General features: G+C 43.0%; 1 protein-coding gene across 1 annotated transcript; it reads left to right on the top strand.

The window, feature by feature from the left end:
* Positions 1-1,893: 1,893 nt before the first annotated feature.
* Positions 1,894-21,626, top strand: fam131bb (family with sequence similarity 131 member Bb; the record flags this gene model as incomplete). Its single annotated transcript, XM_079165503.1, has 9 exons — positions 1,894-1,921; positions 12,202-12,239; positions 14,807-14,842; positions 15,247-15,349; positions 16,895-17,119; positions 17,287-17,427; positions 19,066-19,376; positions 20,189-20,449; positions 21,408-21,626. The coding sequence occupies 9 exons, from the start codon at positions 1,894-1,896 to the stop codon at positions 21,624-21,626; spliced, it is 1,362 nt and encodes a 453-aa protein (XP_079021629.1).
* Positions 21,627-24,979: the final 3,353 nt, after the last annotated feature.

Here is a 24,979-nt window from a genome sequence, read left to right as displayed (position 1 = left end):
TGATGGGCAGATGGAGGGGGAATTGTGAGCCAGAGAGGGAGATTGGGTCGAAGACAATATACTCAGTCTGCAATTACACATATCAGAGGGGGGTTGTACATTTATTTTCCCCCAACCAGGTTCAGCGTATGTGAGCCAACAGCCCTGAATGAAGCTGACCCCTGCAACAGCCTACAGCCTCATCTCCTCTGCCTCAGTGGGAAACTGCAGAGAGAGCAAACAGACATCTATATACAAACCCACATTGCAGGAAATGGCTGGATTATGTATGATTTGTTATGTCTGGCTTTGCCCTTTATTGTTATCTCACATTCATGCTCCTGCATCTCTTTTTTGAATCTATTTAATTCTTAAACTGATTCGATTGTTGTCTTTTTCCTCCGTCCATTCTGGAGTGCTAATTAATTAATTTATTTTCACACAGCATCATCCCCACACCTCTCCCGCACATGACTCAACTGTTCTTTGCTTTCCTTCCCATCACTCCCCCCCATCTGCCCATGTCTTTGTCTCTCTGTCCCCTCCATCTGTCGAGCTCTCCTCCTCTTCTTCTCCGCCCAAAAATGTCCGTAAAGTCAACAAAACAGGAGTGACCACACGCATTCCCCCCCACAAACAACCCTTCACTGTCCAGAATGTCTCCTGCGTCATTTACTGGGCAAACACTTACAGAAACAGCACACATGAATTTGTAATCAGCAAAGAGAGAGGGGTAGGGGGCTTCCTAGACAGAAAAGGAGTAAGAAGAGAAAGAAAGAAGGTAGAAGGTAGAAGGTATAGGTGCGGTGGTGTTACAGATGCAAGTCAAATGAGAGAGAGAGAGATGTAAAAACAAAGCTCCTCTCATTTGTTTCCCCGGGGAAGAGGGTATGGGTGGGAGAAAGGAAATGATGCGAGGAGAGCAAACACAAAAAGAGGGAATAGAGGACGACATGGGGGTGTGATTTAGAGTGAACAGAAAGCAAGAAATAGGTGCAGAGACGACTGAGGGGCGGATCAATACTGAGAGACGACATAGAAAGAGGTGGAGACTCAAGCAGCGGCTTGACTGGGAAGGAAAACCCTCAGCTGTTGTTGTTGTTTTTTTTACAGGATTGTTTAATATTGGTGTATGTGCATGCATTTATTTGTATGAGGGAGGGAGGGAGGGGGTGATTGAGAGGAAGATGGAGAGAGGGGAGAGGAAACCGCTGCAGCACTTTGTTAGGCTGAGTGCACACAGGAGAGGGAGACAGAGAGAGAATCCCCCATTTTAGCTCAACAATATTACGGCAGTGCAGAGATCTACAACAATGGCAGCCCGGCACTCTCAGCACTGTGCTATTGATCCTATAGTGGCAACCCAATACACACACAGTCTATCTAATTGTTGTTTTAACCTCTCATTAGATTAATGTCTGTGTTTGTTTTGATCTTTCTCATTTACAAATGACCCAATCATATTGTCATTGTCTGTCCCAATAACAAAAATTGTCTAGGTAAATGTAATAATGGCTCCAAATTAGATTGGATACCTCCTATTATTGGTAACATAGAAGAAACATCTGTTTAAATAATGCTAATAATGGCTCTTCGCATCTTTATTTAGTCCTAATCTATTACCCCCAGGCATACTGACTTACTAACCGGATCTCTTCTAAGACACTGCACTGGAGAGAGAGAGAGCAGGGGGGGGAGAGAGAGAGAGAGAGAGAGAGAGAGAGAGAGAGGGAGGGAGAGAGAGTGAGTGATCGAGCAAGCGCAGGAGGGAGAGAGAGAGAAAGAGAGAGCACAGGAGAGCAAGAAAAAGAAGCTAGAGCCGAGAGAACGAGAGAGTCGCAGGAGGAAGAGGGAGAATGCACGGTGTCTGGGTAACACTTCCTCGCTTGTATCCAGGGCCTTTGTGAATACACCATGGGATGCATCGGCTCCAGGACACTGAGTAAGCCCCGCTTCTCTTCCCTCGCTCATTGCGGACTAGAGGGGGGTTTGGGTGGGGGCGGGGGGGGGGGGGGGAGGATGAGCTGGAGGATGGGTGTCTTGCAGGAGTGAGGGTTTGTGTGGAGACCACGTATGGACAGGCTTTGTATATATCTATGTGTGTGTTTACGTGTGTGTGTGAGAGGTCTTTGCTTCTCCTTCAGTGCAGTGTATAAGCAAGTTAGAGTTCCGGTCACAGAAGCTGTGTACCCCGAATACAGGCAAGATGTCACAGACAATACGTGTTAAAAATGTGCTAATGTGTGTGTGGTTGCATCCCCCCACCTCCCTACTCCCTACTCCCCTTCCTCCTCCCATCCCTTGATTTATGATGCTGTTTGGCAGTCTGTATATGTGTGTGAGTAGGAGGCAGAGATGGGTAGGGAGGAGAGGGAGGCGGGAGAGGGAAACGCTGTGATAGTGCTTATTTATAGGGCGGTATGGCTTGGAGAAAGAGAGGAAAAAGAGACAGGGGATAATGCCTTTGTCAGGGGCGTTTGCACAGTTTGTTATTATTTGCATGTGTAATCGGGATAAAAGAAACGAGCAGCAGAGGAAGAATTTCAGCGCAGGCAGGGAGGCGGGGAGGAGGGGAGACGGACGGATGGCGATGGAGAGAGGGGGAGAGGGAGAGAGGGAGAGGGAGGGGCAAATACGTGCAGGCTAGGGTGTACGGGATTGACTGTAGTTTTCAGGTGAAGACCCTCTTGGATAAACCCATAGATGACATGTTAAGGACTGCCGCTAAGTGAGGAAAGACTGGGAGGGGTTGAATAAACATCATCTTTTAGTTGTTTGCATGAATATAGTTCAAATATGTTGCAGCGCATAGTCAGGTCCTGCATGTCTTAGTATGTAGCATGAATCAAGCTCAAAAGGTAAAAATAAACACAGACCTCCCTTGGTGTTAAATATTAATGAACCACTTAGCACATCAGGCTCTTAAACATATTTGTGGCAGAGCATCGGCCTCAACATATTTAACACCCCTTTGAAAAGTGCATAACCTTTCCAGGGGTCATGAACGTCAAAGCCAGGTTACAGACAGGCTATCCAGTGTGCTTGTGCACTATCCTTTTTTTTATTTCATTTTTTATTAAACATCAATTCTTGATGAAGAGGATTTTAAATGTATGTGGAATAGAAGGAGTACGACAGTACATGACACAGTTAGGAAGGCAGGTGTGAACTGAATACAGCAGCAACAGTGTTACAGAAGCTCAGGCAGTGCAGATCACAGTATTTGACACATTGCAGAGCAGGAGAGAAGCTTGGGATCCTCTGTCAACACTCAGGTCAAGACAGGAGACCTTGCAAAGCACAGAGACTCCAGCTGCTGCAAACAATGTGATTGAAGAGGACAGAGGGCTTTTGAAAGGTGCCACATTTATCTGATTGTGAGCCACCTGAATACTAATGCTTGTTTTTGTACGAGTGATCAGAGAGGCTCAAGATTTCAATAAGGTTGCTCCAGTAAAGGCAGTTTTTCATCAGGGATAAGTGATGCAAAGCTGTGACAAGGGAGAATACACGGAAGTACACATCCAAAGTGCACCGTGCAGCCTGTCAGACACAAGTAGTAGAGATTATACATCTACTTAGGGGAAAGAAAATGTTGTCCCTAGCTGTGTGCACTGTGATCTAACATGAATGTGTAAATAAACAGTTCTTAAGAGAAGGAAGATTAGGAGTTTCCAAGCAACTTGTGTGCCAGAGACTGTGAGCATCAGAATTAGCAGCAGTCTAGAGGCATGGTTGTGTTTATCCTGGGTGAGAATGGCTTTAGTGTGTGCTATTGATCAGCCTTCTCAACTACAGTCCACGCTGCCAAGCAGAGATCAACAGGAGGAGCAGCAGGACTGGATCTGTCTCAGTACGGGAGTAGCCCTGATGTATCTGTCTGCCCTCCGGTAACACTATCTCTCCCAGCTCCATCATATCTGAGGGTGTGCTCCGTGGTCAGGCTGTGATATCTGTTAGTACCCTCACACTGCTGTAGTATGGCAAAAATCATGCCTCTGTGTAATACCTCCAGCAGGGTGAGGAAGAACATACCGCATAGTTTCCTTCGTTTTGGATGTCAAAGGAGATGTGACAGAGAAGAAACTATGATGACATCTTTTTAGTAGTAGCAATACTAATAGAAACCTTAAGGGACAACGCTTTACCCTACATATCACTTTTTATTAGAGGTCTGGCAGTTTGGATGTTTTCAAACAGAAAAACCTAGACGTAAAAAACTCTTAGCCAGAAAAATAGCATCATAGCAAATGTTGCAGACACTGATTCCTGCAGGCAGTGAGGGTTGTTCATATGTATGTGTGTAAGATTAACTCAGACCCAGTTGGAAAATGAGGGCATACGTAAATACCAGGATTAGGGTTGGTTCACATTCACCATAAAAAAACCCACTTAAAAAATTATTGAAGAAGGCAATGAATACAAGGTGTTTTTGTTTATAATCAGGAAAAACAAATCTGCCATGGAACAAGTGGAAATGTATGCCTTTTAAGATAAAAGGAAAGATTGAAATTAGCGAGGGAAACTCATTTTGAGACATATTCCACTCTTAGAAGGTGTGTAACTAAAGTAGTATTTCACTGTCTAAATGTCTCACTGAAATATTACTTGTTATGTGACTGTGTCTTATATAAGCGTGATGACATATTTTGACTAGTAATTAAACAAATATTCTTGGCGATTAACCATTTTTGCAGTGCTTCACAAGTTTAAAGCTGTGTTTTTGCAAGTAAAAGGTTCAGTCTACAAAGAAACAATAAATTAAAATCCCTTACCATTGAAGTATACTGCATGTTAATGGTTACATTGGGTTATGCCTTAAAACCAATCCTTTTAACATCTGCTTTAGCTGAGCTGCCCCTCACCACCACCACTGTTACTGGTTCAGGTGAAGACAGTGATGTACAGCAGATGAGATGTCTGCATCCATCACCCCCTTCAGAGAGCAAAAGGCCTTGAGAAGCAGTCGATGGGAGTGCACATTATTCTTCCCCCCCCATCATCGAGGAAAAGGCAATGAGATCTACAGCAAAACAACTACAGTCAGTGACTCAGCTTGTGTGTGCAGCACACAGCTTATATATGGTTCATTGAGACCACATTTCCACAGCTGCCAAACACAGGGTTAGTAATTCTGCTACAGCACCATGATGTTGATCACATTTGTAGATGTGGTGTTGATAATGCTATTACCCATAATTGTGCTAAAAGCTTCACATCAGAAGCAGTTTTCCGTATCGAGTTACCAGGCCGCCCAATACCTGTAAGAGCTGGAATCATCAATCACTCGATAATTTAGGGCATTGTGTGCAGCGTGACGATAACTGCTGTGGGTCAGGCTGCAGTGGTGAAATTATAGATATGAATGTGGGACATTATGACAACTCTCACCTGTGCTGTCTGTAAGCACACTCTCTTTTCACTTTCTCTAAGTTAGCTCCGGTAAGGTGCCACACCACTTACAGATCAATAAGCATTAACAGACGCTTCTGTTTGTGTTTGTAGCACAGAGTATCTTAAGTATCAAATGTTTGGTCATATTCATGATCTTGTTTCTTGTTATATGATCAGATAGTCCCTGACTTATATCAAAATGTTACCCATTTTAAATAGAAACTTGTGTTTAGACAACATTTATTTCTTTTATTCAATGAAAAACGGATTTGTTGAAAATCCTGTTTATGTAAAATCCTGTTTATGTAAAATCCTGTTTATATTTCTCAACATTGTCCTTGAGGAAAGAAATTCTTAGTTGACTAAACAACTCATACGATTTTGATGAATAATCGATTAGTTGATTTATTCAATAGATCTTATTTTCTCCCCAAAGAATTGCACAAAAGTACCACTTTAAATATTGTGTTTACCAGAGTTGTGCTCACAGGTTTCTTGGAAATAAGTAATTCAGCATGAAAAAAGCATAAAAACTCGCTTAAAATAAATCTTAATTTACTAAAATCAACTAAAATTAGACAACTAATCGAGGGGGCAGCTCAGCTCAAGATACAATTATTTTTTTTATAGTTTTGGCATCATACAGCTAATAGAAAAAAAAATACAAACAGTACCCAGCTTGAGTGTCCGTATGCTCTCGTGTGTGTACGTATGTGTTCATGCATGGATGCATATGATCGCACTCTTGCTGCTATATGTATTTGCACGTAGGCCCACATGTGAGTGTGAATGTAATATACATAGGCCCCCACTGTTGCTTCCCCACTTTGTCCCATCCCTCTTTTTGATGCTGCATTACAGAGAGGGATTCCCTGTCATTCAATTTGAAACACCCCCGGTAACACGGTGCCTTCACAAACACTCAGTCAACAACTGATACCACGTCCTGCATTTGCCGGTTCGCAGTCAGCTTGTAAACAGGCAAATCTGGCCAACTGAGATGGAGGCTGATTGATTGGCTCCTGTCCAGGTTGGAAAAGCCTTGCACACATGAACACATTCAAGGTGAATGACTCAGTGATGTAGTGCTTCAGAGACAAGGGGGACCCGATGACCCTTACCTGTGGGTGTGTGTCAGCATGTGCGTGAGTGTGTGTGTTTGTATATACACCCAAGGACTCCAATGTAGCACATAAAGCAGCATATAGGGTCTCTACCTACAGATTTATGTCAGTGCCTCTGTGTCATATTCTCGACTGTGTGCTGAACGGTTTGCGTTGTCACATGATGCCAGGTAACAAGCCTTGTGGGAGGGGAACTGATTAAAATGTACATGCCTGTGTGTTTGCCCTTGCACATACCAATGTTCAGCTTGTATGTGGATGATCAGAAATAAGAGGCCTGTGTGTGGGAAACATGATGGGCAGGCGTTGCTGTCAACAAAGTGACTCAGAGTGTGTTATGAAATTGAATGACGCTGTGAAAGAGAGAATTTCATCTCCACAATTTGATCCGTGCGGGTATGTGTGACTGTGTGTGAATCTAAGTGCATTTGCGGATACACTCCACAGCATTAGTGCGCAACCATGCTGGTTGTCTCAGTGTTATCTGTATCAACTAACCACTTCAGTGCTGATAAAGAGAAAGGCCATGTTCTCAAAGACGGGAAGACTCCTTTGAAAGCTGAGGAGCAAGAAAATAAAGATTTCCTGCTGTAGGCTACACGTAACTGGTTGACTTCCCTAGCTTGCCTCTGCAGGTTTTCTTCAGGATAAAAGGATAAAACGATAAAAGCACTTCTTCCGTTTGTGGTCCTAATATTCATTACATATTTAGCAGGCCATTAGGATGTTTATGGAAATGATTAGGTTGATGATGCTGGGCTGCAGCTGCCTGTGCCAAGTTACTACACGCTGTCGTTTTTTAGATATGACAGTCAGTGCACCAATGACTGCTGTAACCTATTTACCCTGTATCAGTGATGAAGATCTGCACAGGATGGCAGCCACATTCATGTCTGTACAGATTAATGAGGTGTGTCAGGTCTGCCAATGACAGGGGGCATGTAGATTGGGAATGTCATTTCACCAAGTCAATGGCAGTAACTCATGCCCCTGCGTGTGTGTGGATTATGTCCTGAGACACACTTGGACCAAACTCTCCCAACCATCTGGGCTCTGGTCCTCAGCTGTCAGCTGAATCCTGGAGCTCAGTCACCCGACATCTGCGCATATCGCTGCAACGGGGCTGCTATCCAAACCGGTGCCCTATCATGGCAACCAGCCTTTACTGCAGCTGTCATGGTAAACAAGCACCAAGCCCCCCCGGTTGATCGGCGCTATTGCTGCAGGGCACTGGGAGTACAAAAAGGCGGATGACTCTCAAATGCTTCCCACTTGAAGCATTTGCCGTCAAGCCACTACAGTCAGAGCTGGAGTTGACAGTGCAGCCACTGCAAATCTTTGGTTGTTCGTTACGCATGGCCGCTCCCTCCTTTTTCTCATCTGTCTCCCAGCCCTCCCTCCTTGACTCCTTCTCGCTCCTTCTCCTCTGCTGAGCTAAGCCTGGCTCCCCTATGACCGCAGGGGGGGGGGGGGGGGGGGTATCCAGCGCCGCACGGCTGTGTGTGCGGGGGGAGGAGGGGAGAGTGCCAGGGGAAGAAAAGCTGGCTCAGAGCTCTGGTCATGTGCTCTGTTGTTGTTGCTGTTTCCTCAAGGAGGGATCCTGCCTGCCTCCCCAGAAGCAGAATAACGCATTTGCTTACTGTGCTGCTGAGAGCTCAAGAGCATCACCTTCCCCGGGTGCAGAAATACAGAGCGTGCCACTGAGCTCCTGGATAATGACTACTGAACCATCATCTATGCAGATATTCTAAGAACTACAAACAACTAATCACAGCATGATATAGACATCCAAACCCTCGTGGCTCACTTCACAAATAGCACATGCTTTGATGTAATCTCATATGAGTCACAAACACTAGATTATATGCATACAGCTACAAAGGTACACAAACTGTACTTAATGTTTCTGGTCCATTGCTGTGCAAAGGCTGGAGGTCCTCCCAATGGTAGTTTGTAGCCTACTGCTGCAGTCCAGCAAACTCTTGAGCCATACTGTGACTCATGTGGGTGGTGGTGTGGGGGGGGGTGAATGCTAATCTACTAATTGGCCAAACAAGGCTGAAGGATGCAGAGGGGAGAGACTGAGAAAGCGGAAGAAAGGGAGAGGAAGAGGGGAAGAGGGGAAGTGGTATTGCGTGTGTGCCCTGTGTTGCTGTAGACCCGATATATGTGTGTGTGCATATATGTTCATGTACAGTTTGTGTTTGCAGGGAAGATTTTTAACCCAGATGGGGAAGAAATCTGGGACACTCTCCCGCCCAGGCAGAGAATGAGACATCTCTCTGTCTAAGTGATATCAGCCCATAAGTAACCACCTCACACCGCTCTCCACAGTGCCAAAAATCCAACAAGCCCGATAAATTATTCTGGGGTCACACAGAGTTCATTTTTAATAGTGAAAATAGCGCATAAATATAAATGCGTCCACCCTCTCCGACAATGGCAGGGCCTGAAGCAAAGTTGTTGAATTATTTCTGCTTTTTGGGTGGTGACCATCAGCTGATCCTGCTTTCTTTTTCAGGAACGCTTTGCTCACACTCAGTCTCTTACAGTGTATAGTATAAAGGTGGATTTGCAGCAGAACAGGGACCGTCAACAGCACTGCTAGTGCCTTTAAACACGATTAAAACGCCAAGACTGTAAAAACCTCAATTGGCAGTGTGGCTGGCATTTGTTGGGACTGGGGCTGTGATTTGTCCTTGAATGGTATAATTCGTCACAAGTTAAGTTGCTTTAAGTAAAGTACATTATGTTTCCAAAACAGTTTAAATTGAATTTCACAGGAAGAAATATCTTTCAGTATGAAACAGTATGTTACGTGTTACTGTCAAGCCCTTAACATCAGTGAACAAATGCATGTTTGACTCACTATTTTACATCAGCCGAACAACGAACCACTGAAAATAGAACACCTCTTGAACCCGAGCGCCCACACAACAACAAACACCAGCAAAGTGCATGTTAAACATGTAGCAACATAATCATCCTGTATACCCACATAACGGGAAGATGTTAGACTTAAAGCTTATGATAACCATTTCTACCTAAACAAAACACAATTCCAACACCAAGCGACTAAATGAACATACATGGTGGTACTAGTGACCCCACATATTCCAACGGCATATCTTATATCTTATCCCTCCACGACCAAACTTACTGAACCAGCAGCCGAAAAAGAGTAGAATATAAACCTCACTTTATACAGCCATAACCATAAACCATGTCTTACCTTTGCTGATTTGTGATAAAAAGTTGAGTTCGAGGGCATATCAACGCTGCTAATGGCTAATCCAATTTCTTTGGTTAATTTTTGAGGAGATTTCCGGCCGCGTATTCATTTGCATGGCATGGAGGAGCATTTGCTCTCTGCCTTCCTCCAGCATCGAACAGACTCAGCCTTGCTCGTGAAAACACAGCCTATGTCTCCATCTTCTGGATGCACTCACTGCACTCATCTTAAAGATATTGGCCTTCAATACAGGCATGAGCTGGTCAAATAGACCCATGGGTTATGGTTCTCTTTGAATGGGAACATGCATAGAGGCCTGGTTGATTGTATTAAGATGGAAATAATACCTATTGTGACATGTACATTTAATTTAATTAGTTTTGCAGTAACCTAATGGTACCCATATGGCCAATCTACTAAAATCTCTCCAACTTTGCTTTGCTTCACTTTATTAGCATCCGTCTGTGCACAGTTAATATTCAGATGTTGTGATAAGGCTTGCTAGAAGTTTTGGGCTGCAGAACTTAATGAAAAATGACAAAATGATTGCATTTTGGAGAGAATAGTTGATATTTATGGTCGGTATTCATTTTGGACATTCATTTTACCAGTTTCGTTTTAGTTGTGAATATGTTCTTAATAGGGACATTTACTTTGACACATGAAATTGGTGGAGTGTCCCTTTAAGGTAAATTTACCCTGGTAATGTACAACCATACAGCTATTTATACATACAGGAACTTCATGTGCCTTCTGTGTATGTCCAGAGTTATTCAGGGAAAAACACGGACCGCTACACAAAGTGGGTTGAGGGAAACTGGGTCGAACTAAACGGGAAATAAAACACTCGATCACTCCTAGAAGTTAACTCTCCAAATGTATTTGATATCACAGACTGATGATATATAATGATACAGACCACTGGAAGGAGACGACCCTAGGTTTGTGTGTATTTACGATACAAATGAAGCAAGGTGGCCCTGATTCGTTGCACACCCTTCCCTGCGCGAGTAAAAAAGGTCAGTTTTTTGGAATGAAGTCTGTCCCTCGTCTCCTGCCCTCGCAGTGATCTGATGCGACTGGATGGAGTTCAGAGAGAGACGGGTAATATCTGAGAGCCCAACGGAGACAGAGTGAAGCTGATGTTTCTGAATCACTGGGTCAGTGGGTCACAGACATCACTGGACATCCAGAGAGCCAACAACTCTGTTTTCTCAGAGCTGCAGAGGAATCGCTCATGATTGCCAAATGCCGCTGTGATTGGCTCAGCAACACACGTACACGTACACACACACACACACACACACACACACACACACACACACACACACACACACACACACACACACACACACACAGGGAGACACACAGAGTGCTGCTGACACAGGAGAGAGCCCCTCTGAGAGTTGCACACGCAGACCCTCTGATACAGAGAGCAGGCACCTAGAGACTGACTCTGTGTTTAAACTCCATTACCAGTACAGTCTCGCTAATTAAACCAATGTTTTAATTAGGATTTGGACAGACAGGAAAGAGGAGGGATAAAAACGTTCATTCATCCAAAGAGAGCGTCTATTTCAGACGACTCCCATCTGCAGTGTGCTTGATCTGCCACTGACTCCTTGCAGTGCATTATTATTATTATATAACTGAGATGCAGGTGTGATTTACATGTAGAGGAATTTCATTAAAGAGAGACTTTAAGGAAAGACTTTGTTGATCTCTCACATTTAAACCAATTCAATTTTTCGTCACGATGAAGTTAACTCATGTATAAAGTCGGAGGAAGATTTGTATTTATTTACTAATTGATGAGGACTGTGGGACAGAATATGTGTTACAAGGCAAACACTTTTGTTCAATTACAATTTAAAATTGGTTCATATATTTGACACAATTCATTTGATGAACTTTAAGTACTCTCAAATATGTCCCAGATAGAAATTAGAAGTGGGGAATTTTATGCATATGGTGGCATTCATTTGTTTCCTTTGGAAAAAGAATGTTGCGGAAACCTTGATCACACATTTACTCTTGGAAAGACAGCGATCCCCTCTCTGTATCAATGTGGTTTTATCAGTTGTTATCATCAGTTTCTTATTAAAAATAAGCAGTATCATTTAAGAAAAAATTGTTTTAAAAAGTTTGGTAACCTGCTAGATTTCATGGAAACGATATTAAACTATTATTTTGGTGTTTTTATTTAATTATTTAAATAAAAAACACTATATATTTCTTTTAAAAAAAAAAGGGGGGGGGGGGGATAATTGTGAATAGGAACTTTGGCATTATGGGAAAGGAAGGATGCCAGAGATGATTCACCCAATAAAGGCAGAACATGAGAGAAAAGATATTCCTTGTTGAACTTTAGCCAAAGCTTCATGAATGGTAGGAGTGTTCGGCTAGTAAACATTTTGATTTAAATGCATTTTCCTTCTCTCTTGTCTCTCTCTTCCTCTACCCTGTTGTCAGCGGGAGATGGCGTACCGGTCCAGAAGGATGGGGAGCAGGTAAGACCTCAGTAGTCCTTCTGGCTCACCCCTCTGGTGGACTGCCTCTGACTGTTTCCACTCCACCTGAGGAACCAACATGGCGGTGGACTTAAGCTGCTACATGAGGAGCTGCAGCAGCTCAACTCACTAGCTCTCTGTCACTCAAGGTGCCAGTGCTTATGCTCGTAGATTAGTAAAGTAGCACATGCATCATTTCAATGTCAGTCGCTTAACTTCCACTTCACCTCCCCGCCCATTTGATGGGGTGGTGTAACTGGAAGACTGAACAATACTGGTTCGGTTGGCATATTGCTGTTGCTATGATGTCCGTGGCTTGCTATCCATCTGACGGAGTCCCTGCTCAGTGCTGGTTCAAAGCAAAACAAGAAACGCATCACTCTCTCTTTCTCCAAATCCTTACACACCATTACTATATCCTTTTACCTCTCGTCTCATTTTCACTCATTTCGTCTCCTCTCCTGCTGCTTTACTGATCCTCTGCTCAAAAACTGATCCCTCTGAGACAGGACACAAGAGAGGGAACCATTTTGGAGGAAAATGTAGAGAACTCTACTTTTTCACCAAATGCACTGAGGACAGATTCCATCCTTTATTTATGCATCGTGCCCCAGAATGCCCTTCAGTCCTAGAGGAAAAAAACAACCACACACACATACACACATACACACACACACACACACACACACACACAAACACACACACACACACACACGCACACACACACGCACACACACACGCACACACACACGCACACGCACACACACATCTGTGTTGTCGGGGCTATTGGAAGTAAAAGCTGCTTCAAGAGGCCCAGCTCTACTACTCAAGTGTGTTAAATCTCTCGTCAGACCCACTCCTGTGGAGAGAGAGGAAGAAAGAAAGAGGGAGAAGTGGGAAGCAACAATAGAATTACAAAGTGAAAGAATTGAAGAAAAGAACAGGAAGAGGCTGACATCGATTAACATGAGTGATCTGGATACATGCTGTATGATGGAGATGTTAAACACCACCCTGGTGGTCGCCCTCTCATTATGTCATTCAGCATTAAATAACCTGTTCTTTACAGTTAACAGCCTGTTGACCAGCGGTGATAAGTAACAAAGTAGCCTATTTATTCAAGCATTGTTTTGAGGCACGGTAGGGAGGGAAGGAATAAAACCATGAAGACCAAACCCAATGTTAAAGCTCAGAGTAAAAGTTTGACATTTTGGGAAGTATGCTCATTCCCTTTCTTGCAGACAATTACAATAAGAAGATTGATAGCACTTAGCTTAGCATAAAGACTGGAAACAGAGGGTAATAGCCTGGCGTTGTCCATAACAGCACATCTAAATCTAACTAATTAATGTGCAGTTTATCTTTTTTCGTTATTTAATGTAGGGCAAAACAGGAAGGAGGTTAATTAGAGAGCTTTGGAGGTGATGGGAGGCGGATGTTGTTATCTTTGGACAGAGTTAGGCTAGCTGTTTCCCCCTGTTTCCAGTGTTTGTGCTGAGCTAAGCTAACCAGTTGCTGGTTCTAGCTTATTTACCATATAAAAGAGAGTGACACATCATCCAATTCTAAGCATTGAAAGTATTCCTTTGAGTAAAGGATCTGAGTACTTCTTCCATCACTGCTGTTTACATTGAAATGTTTCAAATGTATAAAAATGGAGACACAGCTTGGAAAAATGAATTCAATTCTAAGAAAAATACAGTTTGAGAGGATTTATGTGTGATGAATGTTGGGGCCAACATTTTTTCCCCCCATATTGTTTATTTACTCATTTATTTCTGCTATGCCTCGACTGTGCAGATCGACAGGAAGGTGAAAACATGTGAGCACAACCACTAACCCACAAGCGTCCCCAGTCCAGTTAGTGATTGAGAGGAATGGTGTGGCAGAGGCTGCTGCTTATCTGCTTTGTTCCCAGCATCTGCCCTCTCGCTCTCTCTCTTTCTCTTACACACACACAAACACACACATACACACACACACACACACACACACACACACACACATACACACACACACACACACACACACACACACACACACACACACACACACACACACACAACACACACACACATACACCCTCCCTTTCCTCCTGATAGCCCCAGTCCCCTGTGGGTCTGCAGCATCAGATACCGTTCGACACAGCACTGACATCTCTGTCACTCACTCGATTTTGCACTAGCTTTCAGTGTTTTTGGCAGCACATGTAACCAGAGAGGAGACTCATTCATCCATAGCGTATTCACTCTGCTATACATAACCAAGCAAATATACTGATCCCTGTTTAACCCCCCCCTCCCCCTCCCTTCTCCCTGTCATTCCGGTCCTTCACTCTTGCCTTCTTCATTCCTGGAAAATCCTGTGTATCTGTCTCTCTTCTTCCCTTCTCATGTCTCTTAATTTCTCTTCTTCTGCATGTCCGATGAGCAATCCCTCCTCTGTCCCTCCTCGTCTTCTCCCATTTCCCTTCCATGCATGTCAATGCTCTCTCTGTCCTGTCACTCTCTTACTCTTTCCTGCTCCTTCTTTCCCCATCCCTCCCTCTTCCTATTTCTCTTCCTCAGCATGGACGTTCAGAATTTTCATGGGAAGGAATCAATGTAAGTGTTGTGACACCATTCCTTCATCTACTACTTTTCTCTGTCTATCTATCTGTTTCTTTCACCTGTTTTGATTTAACTCACCCTGTAGTCATGAGCTTTTTTCCTCCTCACGACCCCCCTCTTCCTCGGCCTTACATTTTCGGATTATTTTAGTGGTGCACGGTAGTGAGCACAAGCAGAATGACTTATTGGTGCAGAATACAAAAGTACACAGTTTACTTGGAATCAGGATTTGGGTAATGCATTTGTTGTATTAACCCAACAACTCCATCACTTGTCTCCACTCACCCCTCTAACACACACTGTCTCGATGTCTTTGTGTGCACTGTCACACTTCCCATACTATTCCTTTCTCCACGCTTTTTCCCCCTCCTCCATTCCTCTCTCTTCTCTCCCTCTAGCTGTCTATGGAAGACACCACGTCAATCCTGCCTCGGCTCAAGAGGAACTCAAATGCCTACGGCATCGGGGCTCTGGCTAAGTCTTCTCTGTCAGGGGTGTCAGGTGTGTGTCTGTGCTGTAACTGGTAAACCAACCCCATGTTGGCTCGGCCCTCAGCGGGCACTTGAGTCAGCATGGTACCCGAAACGGGTTCCCCTCTATCACTTCCCCTCCTCACTGTGATAACACTCGTCAATGGCTCCTTCTCAGTCATTGATGTAATGAATTATACTTGAACACAACACACACAGACACACACAGACAGTGCATCATCATACAGCTTGTTGCTCTAAGAAAAGGTGAGTGGTGAGTGGGAAGTGTAGTTTTCTTTGTTAAGTGGTTGTGAAACTGTGTTGTCCTGAATTAGTATGGATGTTCTGAACCATGTAAAGTGCTGCGTTGAACAGTTTAGTGCAGTCTAGTGCAACGTTTTTGGTTTAATCCAGCTGTTTTGTGCAGTGCAGTTTATTTGAGTGCAGTGAAATGTATTACAGTGCAGTGAAGTGCAGTGCAGCTGCCGTACCATGTGGTGTTGTACAGATTTGTCCCATAATTTATTCAATTTATTCATGAATCTCATCTCCATTCGCCACTATCAGAGAGAATCAAACAACCAGGGATTTACAGTACGTGTCATCGTGTGTTGGTCACATGAAATATGGAGCACAGCCATTGTGCTGTTATCAGCTGGTGTCAGCGTGGTGGCAGGAAATGAATTTCATTTTCAAAAGATGTTCTGCAGGGTTTGCATGAGTCAAGTTCTCAGACAGACAGCGAGGAGAAAGAGAACAGTTTTCTGCTTACCCAGCGCAGCTTAGCAGAGGCGTAAAAGCTATTATGTCAACAAGCCAACCTCTCATTACTTATGCCACACAACCACCTCACCCCAATTAACCTATTCCATCCCATGATGCACCTTTGTCAGACAGGACACATCAATTCCCTCCTCTCCTCCTCGCAGCACATACAGGAAAGGGCTGAGTCTCATTAAACGCATGAATGTCACCCACACAACCCTTCGTCATTTAGCTATTCTTAAGATCCATGTGCATGAAGACCCTCATTAAACTACAGGCATTTCAGAAGTAGGATTGGACAGACAGTGTGTTTCTATATTGGTTGATCTTTGTTGGAGCAGACAATAGACGATATTTCTTTTAATTGACCGCTTCTGTTCTCCAAACATCATAGAGGGATTCGGTTAATCATATTCTTATTCTCATGATATAATAACATGGGACAGAACTATAATCATACATATGTATATATAGTTTAACCATTTCTAATCAGCCTCTATGGTAATTATCAATCAAACAGTAAAGACATAATTAGATAAACTGTCCAATTTCATCCTCCCACGCCAGTTTAGTCTACTGGATAGTTTCATGAACCATCACAGCATCCACGACCAAACAACAAGAACATACTTGATAACATATCTTATGTCTGTCTCTCCCCTTTCTTTCTCTTTGTCCATCCACCACTTTACCTCCAAAACAACAAACCTGTTGCTTCATTTTCCTCTCCCTCATTAATCTCTCGTCTCTCTTACTTCACACTCTTGCCATCCTCATCCTCCTCTGTCTCCCATGTCTTCTCCACCACCAGGAGAGAGTCGCACCATGAAGGAGAGAGTGACCAAGCCCACAGCCATGGCCCAGGGTCGCGTCGCTCACATGATTGAATGGCAAAACTGGAGCATGACCACGGTGGGTGCAGGGGGCGTCCCCCTGCCCCGCATCACCACCCAGGAGCGGGAGAAGGAGCGGCGGCTGGAGAGCGACGCCTACAGTGACCTCAGTGAAGGAGAGAAGGAGGCTCGTTTCACAGCAGGTTGGAAACACAGAGGACAGACGCTCCACAGAGCCTCGTAAACCGTCGTCTGCAGAATGATGTGCTTCTAATCTCACTTTGTTGGATGTATGCCAGTTATTCAGCTGACGTAATATAATGCAGGTCCTCACAATGATCCTGGCTTCTCCTTTGAATCATGACCTCAGGTATCCTGAAGCAGTTTGCGATCTCGGAGGCGACACTCCTGGCCTGGACATCGATGGATGGAGAGAGCCCGCGGTCGGGCTCAAACCAGGGCAGTATGGCTCACCTGAGTGAGCTTAACCAGGAGAGCATCAACAGTCGAGGTAAAGGACTACAAAGAACTACAAATATAACTGCAGCTGAAAATCGAAGTGGCTTTTGTTGCAGAACAATCTCTATATGTGCGTGTAAGCTAAATTGTATTTTTAAAAAGCAGCCTACTGAGAAAATGTGAACAGCAGTTGTGAAGAAAGTATCAGTTAATTAGGTAATTGTAAAAAATGATCAATTAAAAGTAAAACAGTATCATTATCAAAGTGTAAAGTTCAACATAGTCATTGTGCAGCAGAATGCCCCCTGTCAGTGTTACATTTTAATTGCTAAGGAAGTACTGTGTATGCAGGAATTCATGTTGTAGCTGGTGGAAATAATGATAATCTTTTCTACTTTTGGTATTGTTGGTTTGAATATAAAATAGTGCATCATATTTTGTCGCCTGATCATATGTTTTGTACCTTGATCTTAGTATATGTCAAATAAATGTAGTGAAGTAAAACTTGTAATATCTAAATTTGAATGAAGAAGAAGTATAAAGTAACATAAAAAGTACAAGTAACTCAGAACTGTACTTAGGTATAGTGCTTGAGTAAATGTACTTTTCCAACACTGGCATACATCATAGTTTGTATATATTGAGTGAAATAATGTGGAAAAGTATTTATTTAATACACGTCCAGGCAGCGTTAAAACAGCTGTGAATGCATGTGTGGGTGCAGATAAGCAGCTTGCAGTAACGCATGTGTCATGTTGCTAAATAATGAGAACATACTGTTCCATCTCCTCTTTCCAGGCTGGAAAGGAAGCTCATTATTAATTTCACATTTCCAACATGGGCTGTTGGAAGGTAAAAGGTATAAATAACAATTTTGGACATTTTTATTCCACAGCACTTCCACTGCAAACGTCTTCTCATGAAGTTAGAGGTGCAGACGAGTATAATGAGCGTGTTGGTACTCATTAGAGTAGATAAATCTCCATAAGGATATGATGCTTGATTAATACTGTTAGCACAGGGTTAAAATGTGTGTCTGTGTTTTCCCGTGAGGCCCTATTCACACATTTCCTCTTGAGAAAAAGATAAACGGCACCGAATCAAGGTTGCGACTGCATTATACAGCCTGACACAAGTGATGAATCAACAGTGAGGTGTGCCAGTGTTCAAACTGTATTCAGTACTAGCTGCTGTCATAACACTTACTCAGCCAACGTGATTATTTTCTCTGCGGTAAGTGAGTTTTTTTATTTAGCTGCCAGTCAAACCTCCTTATTCTGCTCAGCAGGCCAGATCAAAGCCAAAATGCAAACTGATTTATTCCGCTGTGCTTCGAACTCTTCTTAATTGTATGACAGCAGCTGAAATCCTATTTCCCAACATAATTAAAGGTTCAATTGTTGGTCATTAGTGGCCGGATATTTAGCAACTTCATCTGAAATAAAATGCTGATGCTTTACCAGATCTACAATTTGGAGTTCTGGCAAAGTTTTCTGAGTTAAAAACAAACAATCAGCGTGACATCAGGATTTCTCTGGTTTCATATTTGTGGATATTCATATCATCATATGATCAGGGTGATTCTCTCTATTGTGCTTTTTGCTACTAAAATGTGACCAAAACATGTCAAATGTAACTTATAACAACCAGTACCTATAATAGCAGCTGATGCCTTCTCCATTTCTTCCAGATCAGATATTGCATCACTCCTCAGCAGAGGTGTGGCCTCACACATACGTCTCCCAGGGCCACTACTGCCTCTCCTCCTCCGATGCCTGGGAGCCGATCACCAACGACCCGTCCGTCATAGCGACTCCCCCTGCTGGCTCCTATGTTATGGGGACTGATGGGTATGACGGGCAGGCAGCGGCTCGCTTCCTGTCGCAGCAACAGCAGCAGCAGTTCACTCTCCAGCAGCAGAATCAACTACAACAGCTGCAGCAGATCCAACAGATCCAGCACTACCAGCAACAGCAGCTCCTGCAGTATCAGCAACAACAGGTGGAGTCTCACTTCTCTGGGTGTGACACATGAGAGATAATAGATGGGGATGAAATGTAGATGTGAGCATGTTTACTTTTGGACATGAAGCATAAACATCGCGAGCAGTCCTTTACGAGTCAGGAGGGTGTGTCATTTCAGAAGTGTGTCAAAATAGTACTGTCGCTTAAAACCCTTGTAGCTCAAGTTTGAGTTATTTTCACGTTGATATATTTTTTGCCACTCTGTAACTCCCAGATTTATGGAGCTTTTTAAACTAGAATACCAACTAGAATCAGTCCCAATGTTGTATTTTTATGTTGAGTGAGGAAATTAATTCTTGACCTTGGAAACATAACGATCTTGATTTAGTTTTTCACAGTGTTTCTTGATTTATTTCGGCGAATAAAACACTTTACTTTATAGGTCCATAGTTTCCTATACTTACCTAGAGAGGTGATGTGTTACTCTAAATAAATAATAAGATTCCTGGAAAGGAGAATGTAATTTGGTCATAAATATACGATACAACCATCAAACACACTAGTTGTTTCTTTAAACCGCAAGTTGGAGCCACAATTGAACAATAAACCTGAATCTCTGTGCACAAACAAAAGCAGTATTGATCCCTTTTATAGCGAGAAAGAGGAAGGCCTGTACTGCAAACAGTTTGCTGTTGCCATAAAAAACTATTTTATTGGCTGCCGACATGAGGCTCCGTGTATTTCTTGTCAAACTGCTTGACGCTGCGTCACCTCTGACATGGCAGTGTGTCGTGGACAGACTGAGATCTCAGCTCTGCCTCTAACTCTTCCTCCTCGCCCTGTTTATAGTCGCTGGAGCACAGGCTGCACAGTGCCAACCACTCTTTGCAAGCGACGCCCAACAGCACCATCCACAGCCTGATCCATTCCGCTCACCCACCATTGGTCGATCTGTGGAACACGGGGCAGATGGAGGCCTATCAGACCGACGCCGGAGGCTACATCGGCGTGGCGACGGTCGTGGAGCCGGGCCTCTGTGTTCCGTCCACAGAAGATATGGGGACAGAGCACTCTCCGCTACTGGAGCAGCAGGAGGAGGAGGAGATAAAGGTGAGGTGGGGGGGGGATTTGATTACATATAATTACATCCTCAGTGTTTAATATTTCATCTGTGAAGTGCCAAAGCACTGTCAAATACCATACTGGTATATATTCTATTAACTACAAATCATGAATCATTTATTATTTTTCAAATGATTCCATACGTTTTTCAGATTCATTATCAATCATCTAGGTATGGATATAGGTCGGGTTCAATTCATGCCTGTGTGGTATGAACCAGTGCTGACATGACATCAGTTACAGCAGTAGTAAGTGAACAATACGTCATCTTGTAAAAAGTGATGTATTGTTGCATATAACGGAGACTCCGCGAGTTAAAACAGTTGGACAATGTTTTGTGTGGTGTTAAAGGGAGCTTTCCAAAGCGCAGAAAAATAACAGAATTTCTTCAACAGACAGCCTTTTACAGACTGCAGGGGTTGGGTTTGAAACAAGTTGGCATTTATGATTATTGAGTTGCATTGTGGATGTTGTAGGATCCTGTTTTTGGAGCTTGACCTGTACTCTGTGGCTTCGACTGTGATTGTGACGATTGACCGTTCTGTTTTATCTCTTTCCTCCAACTTTATGGAAATGCATAGAGCTGACTCAGACATCGTGGATGCTGAAGCTTCCTTTGAGCAACAACAAGAAACAGTTTACAAACCAACAATAATGGCCAATGCATTTCCATCATAATCCATTAAATATCAACTGTGATGGATTAACCATTTCAAGCAAATCTGGGAAGTCTTTCCCAGTTGATCCTCATACTCTGCTGGTTGCCTGAAAGATGAAGAAGTCGATAAACCTTTGGAAGTCAGTTGGCAATAATGTAAATAATATAAAAATTGTGGTTGATGGGATAAAACATGCAGACTCACCCGTATGTACCCTTACCTATATTGCGATGGTTGACGAGGAATGCTTACTGATCCTTCTGTGTGTCTCTGTCTGTCCCGATCAGGAGGATGAGATGACGCTGTGCATGGAGCCAGAGTTTGCCTCGTTGACTCCGCCCACGCAACAAGGGGATGCCTCTGGTGGCAGTAGTCCGGGGCAACCGCCGGCAGAGCCAATCACAGAGCGGAAGTCCTCCGATGTCACCTCCAGCCTCCTTCAGACACTAGAGGATAAGGAAGAGGCGGAGGGGCAGGGTACCGCCACTTCCATGGCAACCAACTGAGTACCTGGATGTCAATAGACGGTTTATTTCAAACTGACCGGAGAGTCAGCAAGGAATGAGCGTAATAATACAATATATATATATATTAATCTGTTACTTTTCAGGTATCAAAAACACAACTTTTTGGTTGCGAGATGAATTGGTGAGAATTAGATTTGGAGATGGACTCACAATGAGACAGGAGCTGATGCAACAAAGGACACCTATTTTATTTGTAAGCCTTACATCCCAAAGGTATAATTGAAGGGAGGAGTGAGTACGGAGAAACTGAAGAGGAGGAGGAGCAGGAGGAAGGGGACCACTGACTGACTGAGACATTTCCACCAGGGAAATGAAACCACGTTGAGATGAAGAGGAGGGGAAAGAAAACATGCATGCTTTTTATGACGACAAGCAACATGACCCTGTCATCGCTTATAATAATAATGAAAATCTATCATAATAAAACATTATAATAAGAATAATTTTGTAATAAAGCAAAAAAGGAACAAATCTATGTATAAGTGTATGATAAGATATAACAGTTTTTCCGACGGGAGAACAACTCTGTTTACAGCTGTTACTCAACATATTAGATAGTGCTTAATCAAATTATTTTCCCTGCTGCATCGAACACATACAGTATACTTTAAAAACTGGCAACCCAAACAATTTCACGTGTAACTCAAAGTAGAAAATGTCAGCATTTCAGTGAAATGCAGATACAACCCTCGAAAATAAATACTTCTATCATGTTTGTGGCACCGAGATGCCCGAGGCACAACCCAGGGACAGGCCTGTCCTGCTGACTGCACACACTAAACTGCACAGATAAGGATTGTACTGTAAGATAGTGTGCTTCCTACTGTCTCTCTGTATGCATGTTTCTTCAGAGCACTATGGAGTACCTGTACTATACTGCACTGTATAGACTTTGCACTGAACCATAGTATCCCAGGTGGGGTCACAGTGGGCCTGCGGTGAGTTTCATGACGGAGAAATAAAGACAAAGCTGCATAAGCGATTCTCTTTTGCACTGATGCAATCCAACAGATCAGAGGTTGCCTTTGGACTGTTGACATTACCCAGTTCCCACTCTGAGAACCAAAACCGAGCCACTTGACAACACAAACCCTCAGCTGCTTCTTTTTCCATAGACGTACGTAGTCGAGGATGATAACCACTATTTGAATGTACTGGAAGACGCATGGCAGTACATGAGCGTTTGTTTTTGATGTCTCCTCGCGGTCCACATGGGAGAGAGTCTTTCTTATGAAACAAACAAGTCTTTCAAACGTGTGGGAGGATGCTGTTGAAAAACGGATTCACTGCTGGCTCCACCACGACACGCACGCACACACAAACACATACACACACACACACACACAAATATCTAAATTGTAACCAGCAATAGACAGACAACACATTGGCTTCCCAACAGACCAGTGTCAGCTCTGTCGTATAGATGTAAATAGTCTAAGTATATAAAAATCGCCTCTCAATCACAGTCACAGCTGTTCTAGTACAGTATGATTTCTTTATTTTTTTACCTCTCAGTCCCACTTTATTTTGGGATCGCTCTTAAGCTTACGATTTAGGCCTGACTTTATTTTTTTTGTTTTTTACCACTACACAAAGACAAATGAAACGGAGGAATGTTTGTGTTTTAAATAGAGCAAGAGTGTTTTATCCGGCGAGTCCATCAGTGAGGGAAACAAAGACGGACTGTAGAAGGTCCGAGTTCACGGGAGGAAATTACAGCCTGTGTGCCGCTCAATCAGCCCATCAGGGAATAGAACAGAAGACTAGGATTGAAGACTTGAGCCGAATAGATCAGTGTCTTCCTGCTCATTGTGATTACTGTGAAGCAGCTGCCTGGAGTGTGATAGTGATTCTAATGATGTTTGAGGAAGCGTGTTGCCATTATTGTTTTTCTTTTTCTTTCTTTCACCTGAGAAAGAATGCGTGTTTTCCAGCGAGGAGGTTAAACAGACAGTGAAGACTTTCTGTGCGTGGCTCACTTGATGAACTTTACAAACAACACACGACCACCGATCTTTCTCCGTTGGGTTGCACCCTCTCCTCTCACTTTGATGATTGTGTGAGAAACTTTTAAGATGAAAAAAAAAAGAAAAAAGAAAGCGGTTTATTGACTGGAATTAATTTATTTGTTGACTGCTTCTTTATGTACTGTTGGGGACAATGTTTATTTTTCTACTGACTTGTTGAAATCCCTTCCAGTATAAGTTAGAATACTTGTCATGGTTGTAAAGCCGTCTTGTTTCGGTCTGGTTTTGAGCACTTTACACCAAGAAAAACATACCTTGTTAAGAGATTAGAGATGGATAGTTTGGCAGCTCTCAATTATTAACGAATCTATCATTTTATTTCACTACAATAATCCCTGTTTAGTGTCTCATGAAAACAAGAGGGCTCAAAACTGCAAACAGAATGTCTTTACACAGTGGCAAATATTCATTTATTTATTGAACAATTACTTGGTGGGGAGGAATAATGTGACAGCTTGTACAGAGTCTTTAATTTCATGTAGGTACCAATCCTTCTGGGAGCAGTATCTTTTTCCTTGTGAGTCAGTTTTAAAGGAAAGCAGTGTCGGGACTATTGCTTGATATTTGTTGATGGTGACAATTGCGATTTAGGTTTGATTATTATTTGCAAAATAAAAAAGTTATTAGGAAACATGCATGGCCTTGATGAAAAGACACTGCTTCAATTTGGGTTGTTTTATTGTTTTTTTCTCTCTTTTTTTGTTTAGCAAATTCTCAATGAATGAATAAACTAAAAACAAGAAGCCAAATATATTTCTGTGGATGTTAAGGTTTTCTGATCACATCTTTGTTGACCGACCGGTTTGCAATTGAGTTCTTCTTTTTGTATAATTCTACTGCCATCTTCCAAGAGTTACAGTAACTTGTCTGCAGGCATGACGCTCAAAATCTGCTTCTTGTCCTCTGCCTTTCTCCTTCTCTCTCTTTCTATCTCTTTGTATCTGTTCTGTATATTTGTGTCTGTCTGTATGTCTGTCTGTCAGTGTACAGTAAGTTGTCTTGTTGGAAGAATCACTGCCTGAAAAAAAGAGGAAAAATAACAAGTTTTCACATCAACCAAAGGGGATTTGAGGCAATCAGACATGTAACATACATATATAATTTGGAAATGTGTGCAAAAAAAGTAACCGCTGTAAAAAATCCTGCAAAGAATTGGATGGCTTCTGTAAAAGTCTGTATAAAACTGGATTCATTTGTTTGAAATGGGGTCAGAGTGACTTGTGATACCAGTGTACACTCACACCTATGCATGCTTGTTGGACGGTTGTCACAGGATGGTTCTTCCACGTGGTTCCCCCTCTCTCT

The sequence above is a fragment of the Pholis gunnellus genome (assembly GCF_910591455.1).
Source record: "Pholis gunnellus genome assembly, chromosome: 8".
Classification (NCBI taxonomy): Eukaryota; Metazoa; Chordata; class Actinopteri; order Perciformes; family Pholidae; genus Pholis; species Pholis gunnellus.
Note: the sequence above shows the minus strand (reverse complement) of the source record. Positions and strands in the feature narration are given on the sequence as shown.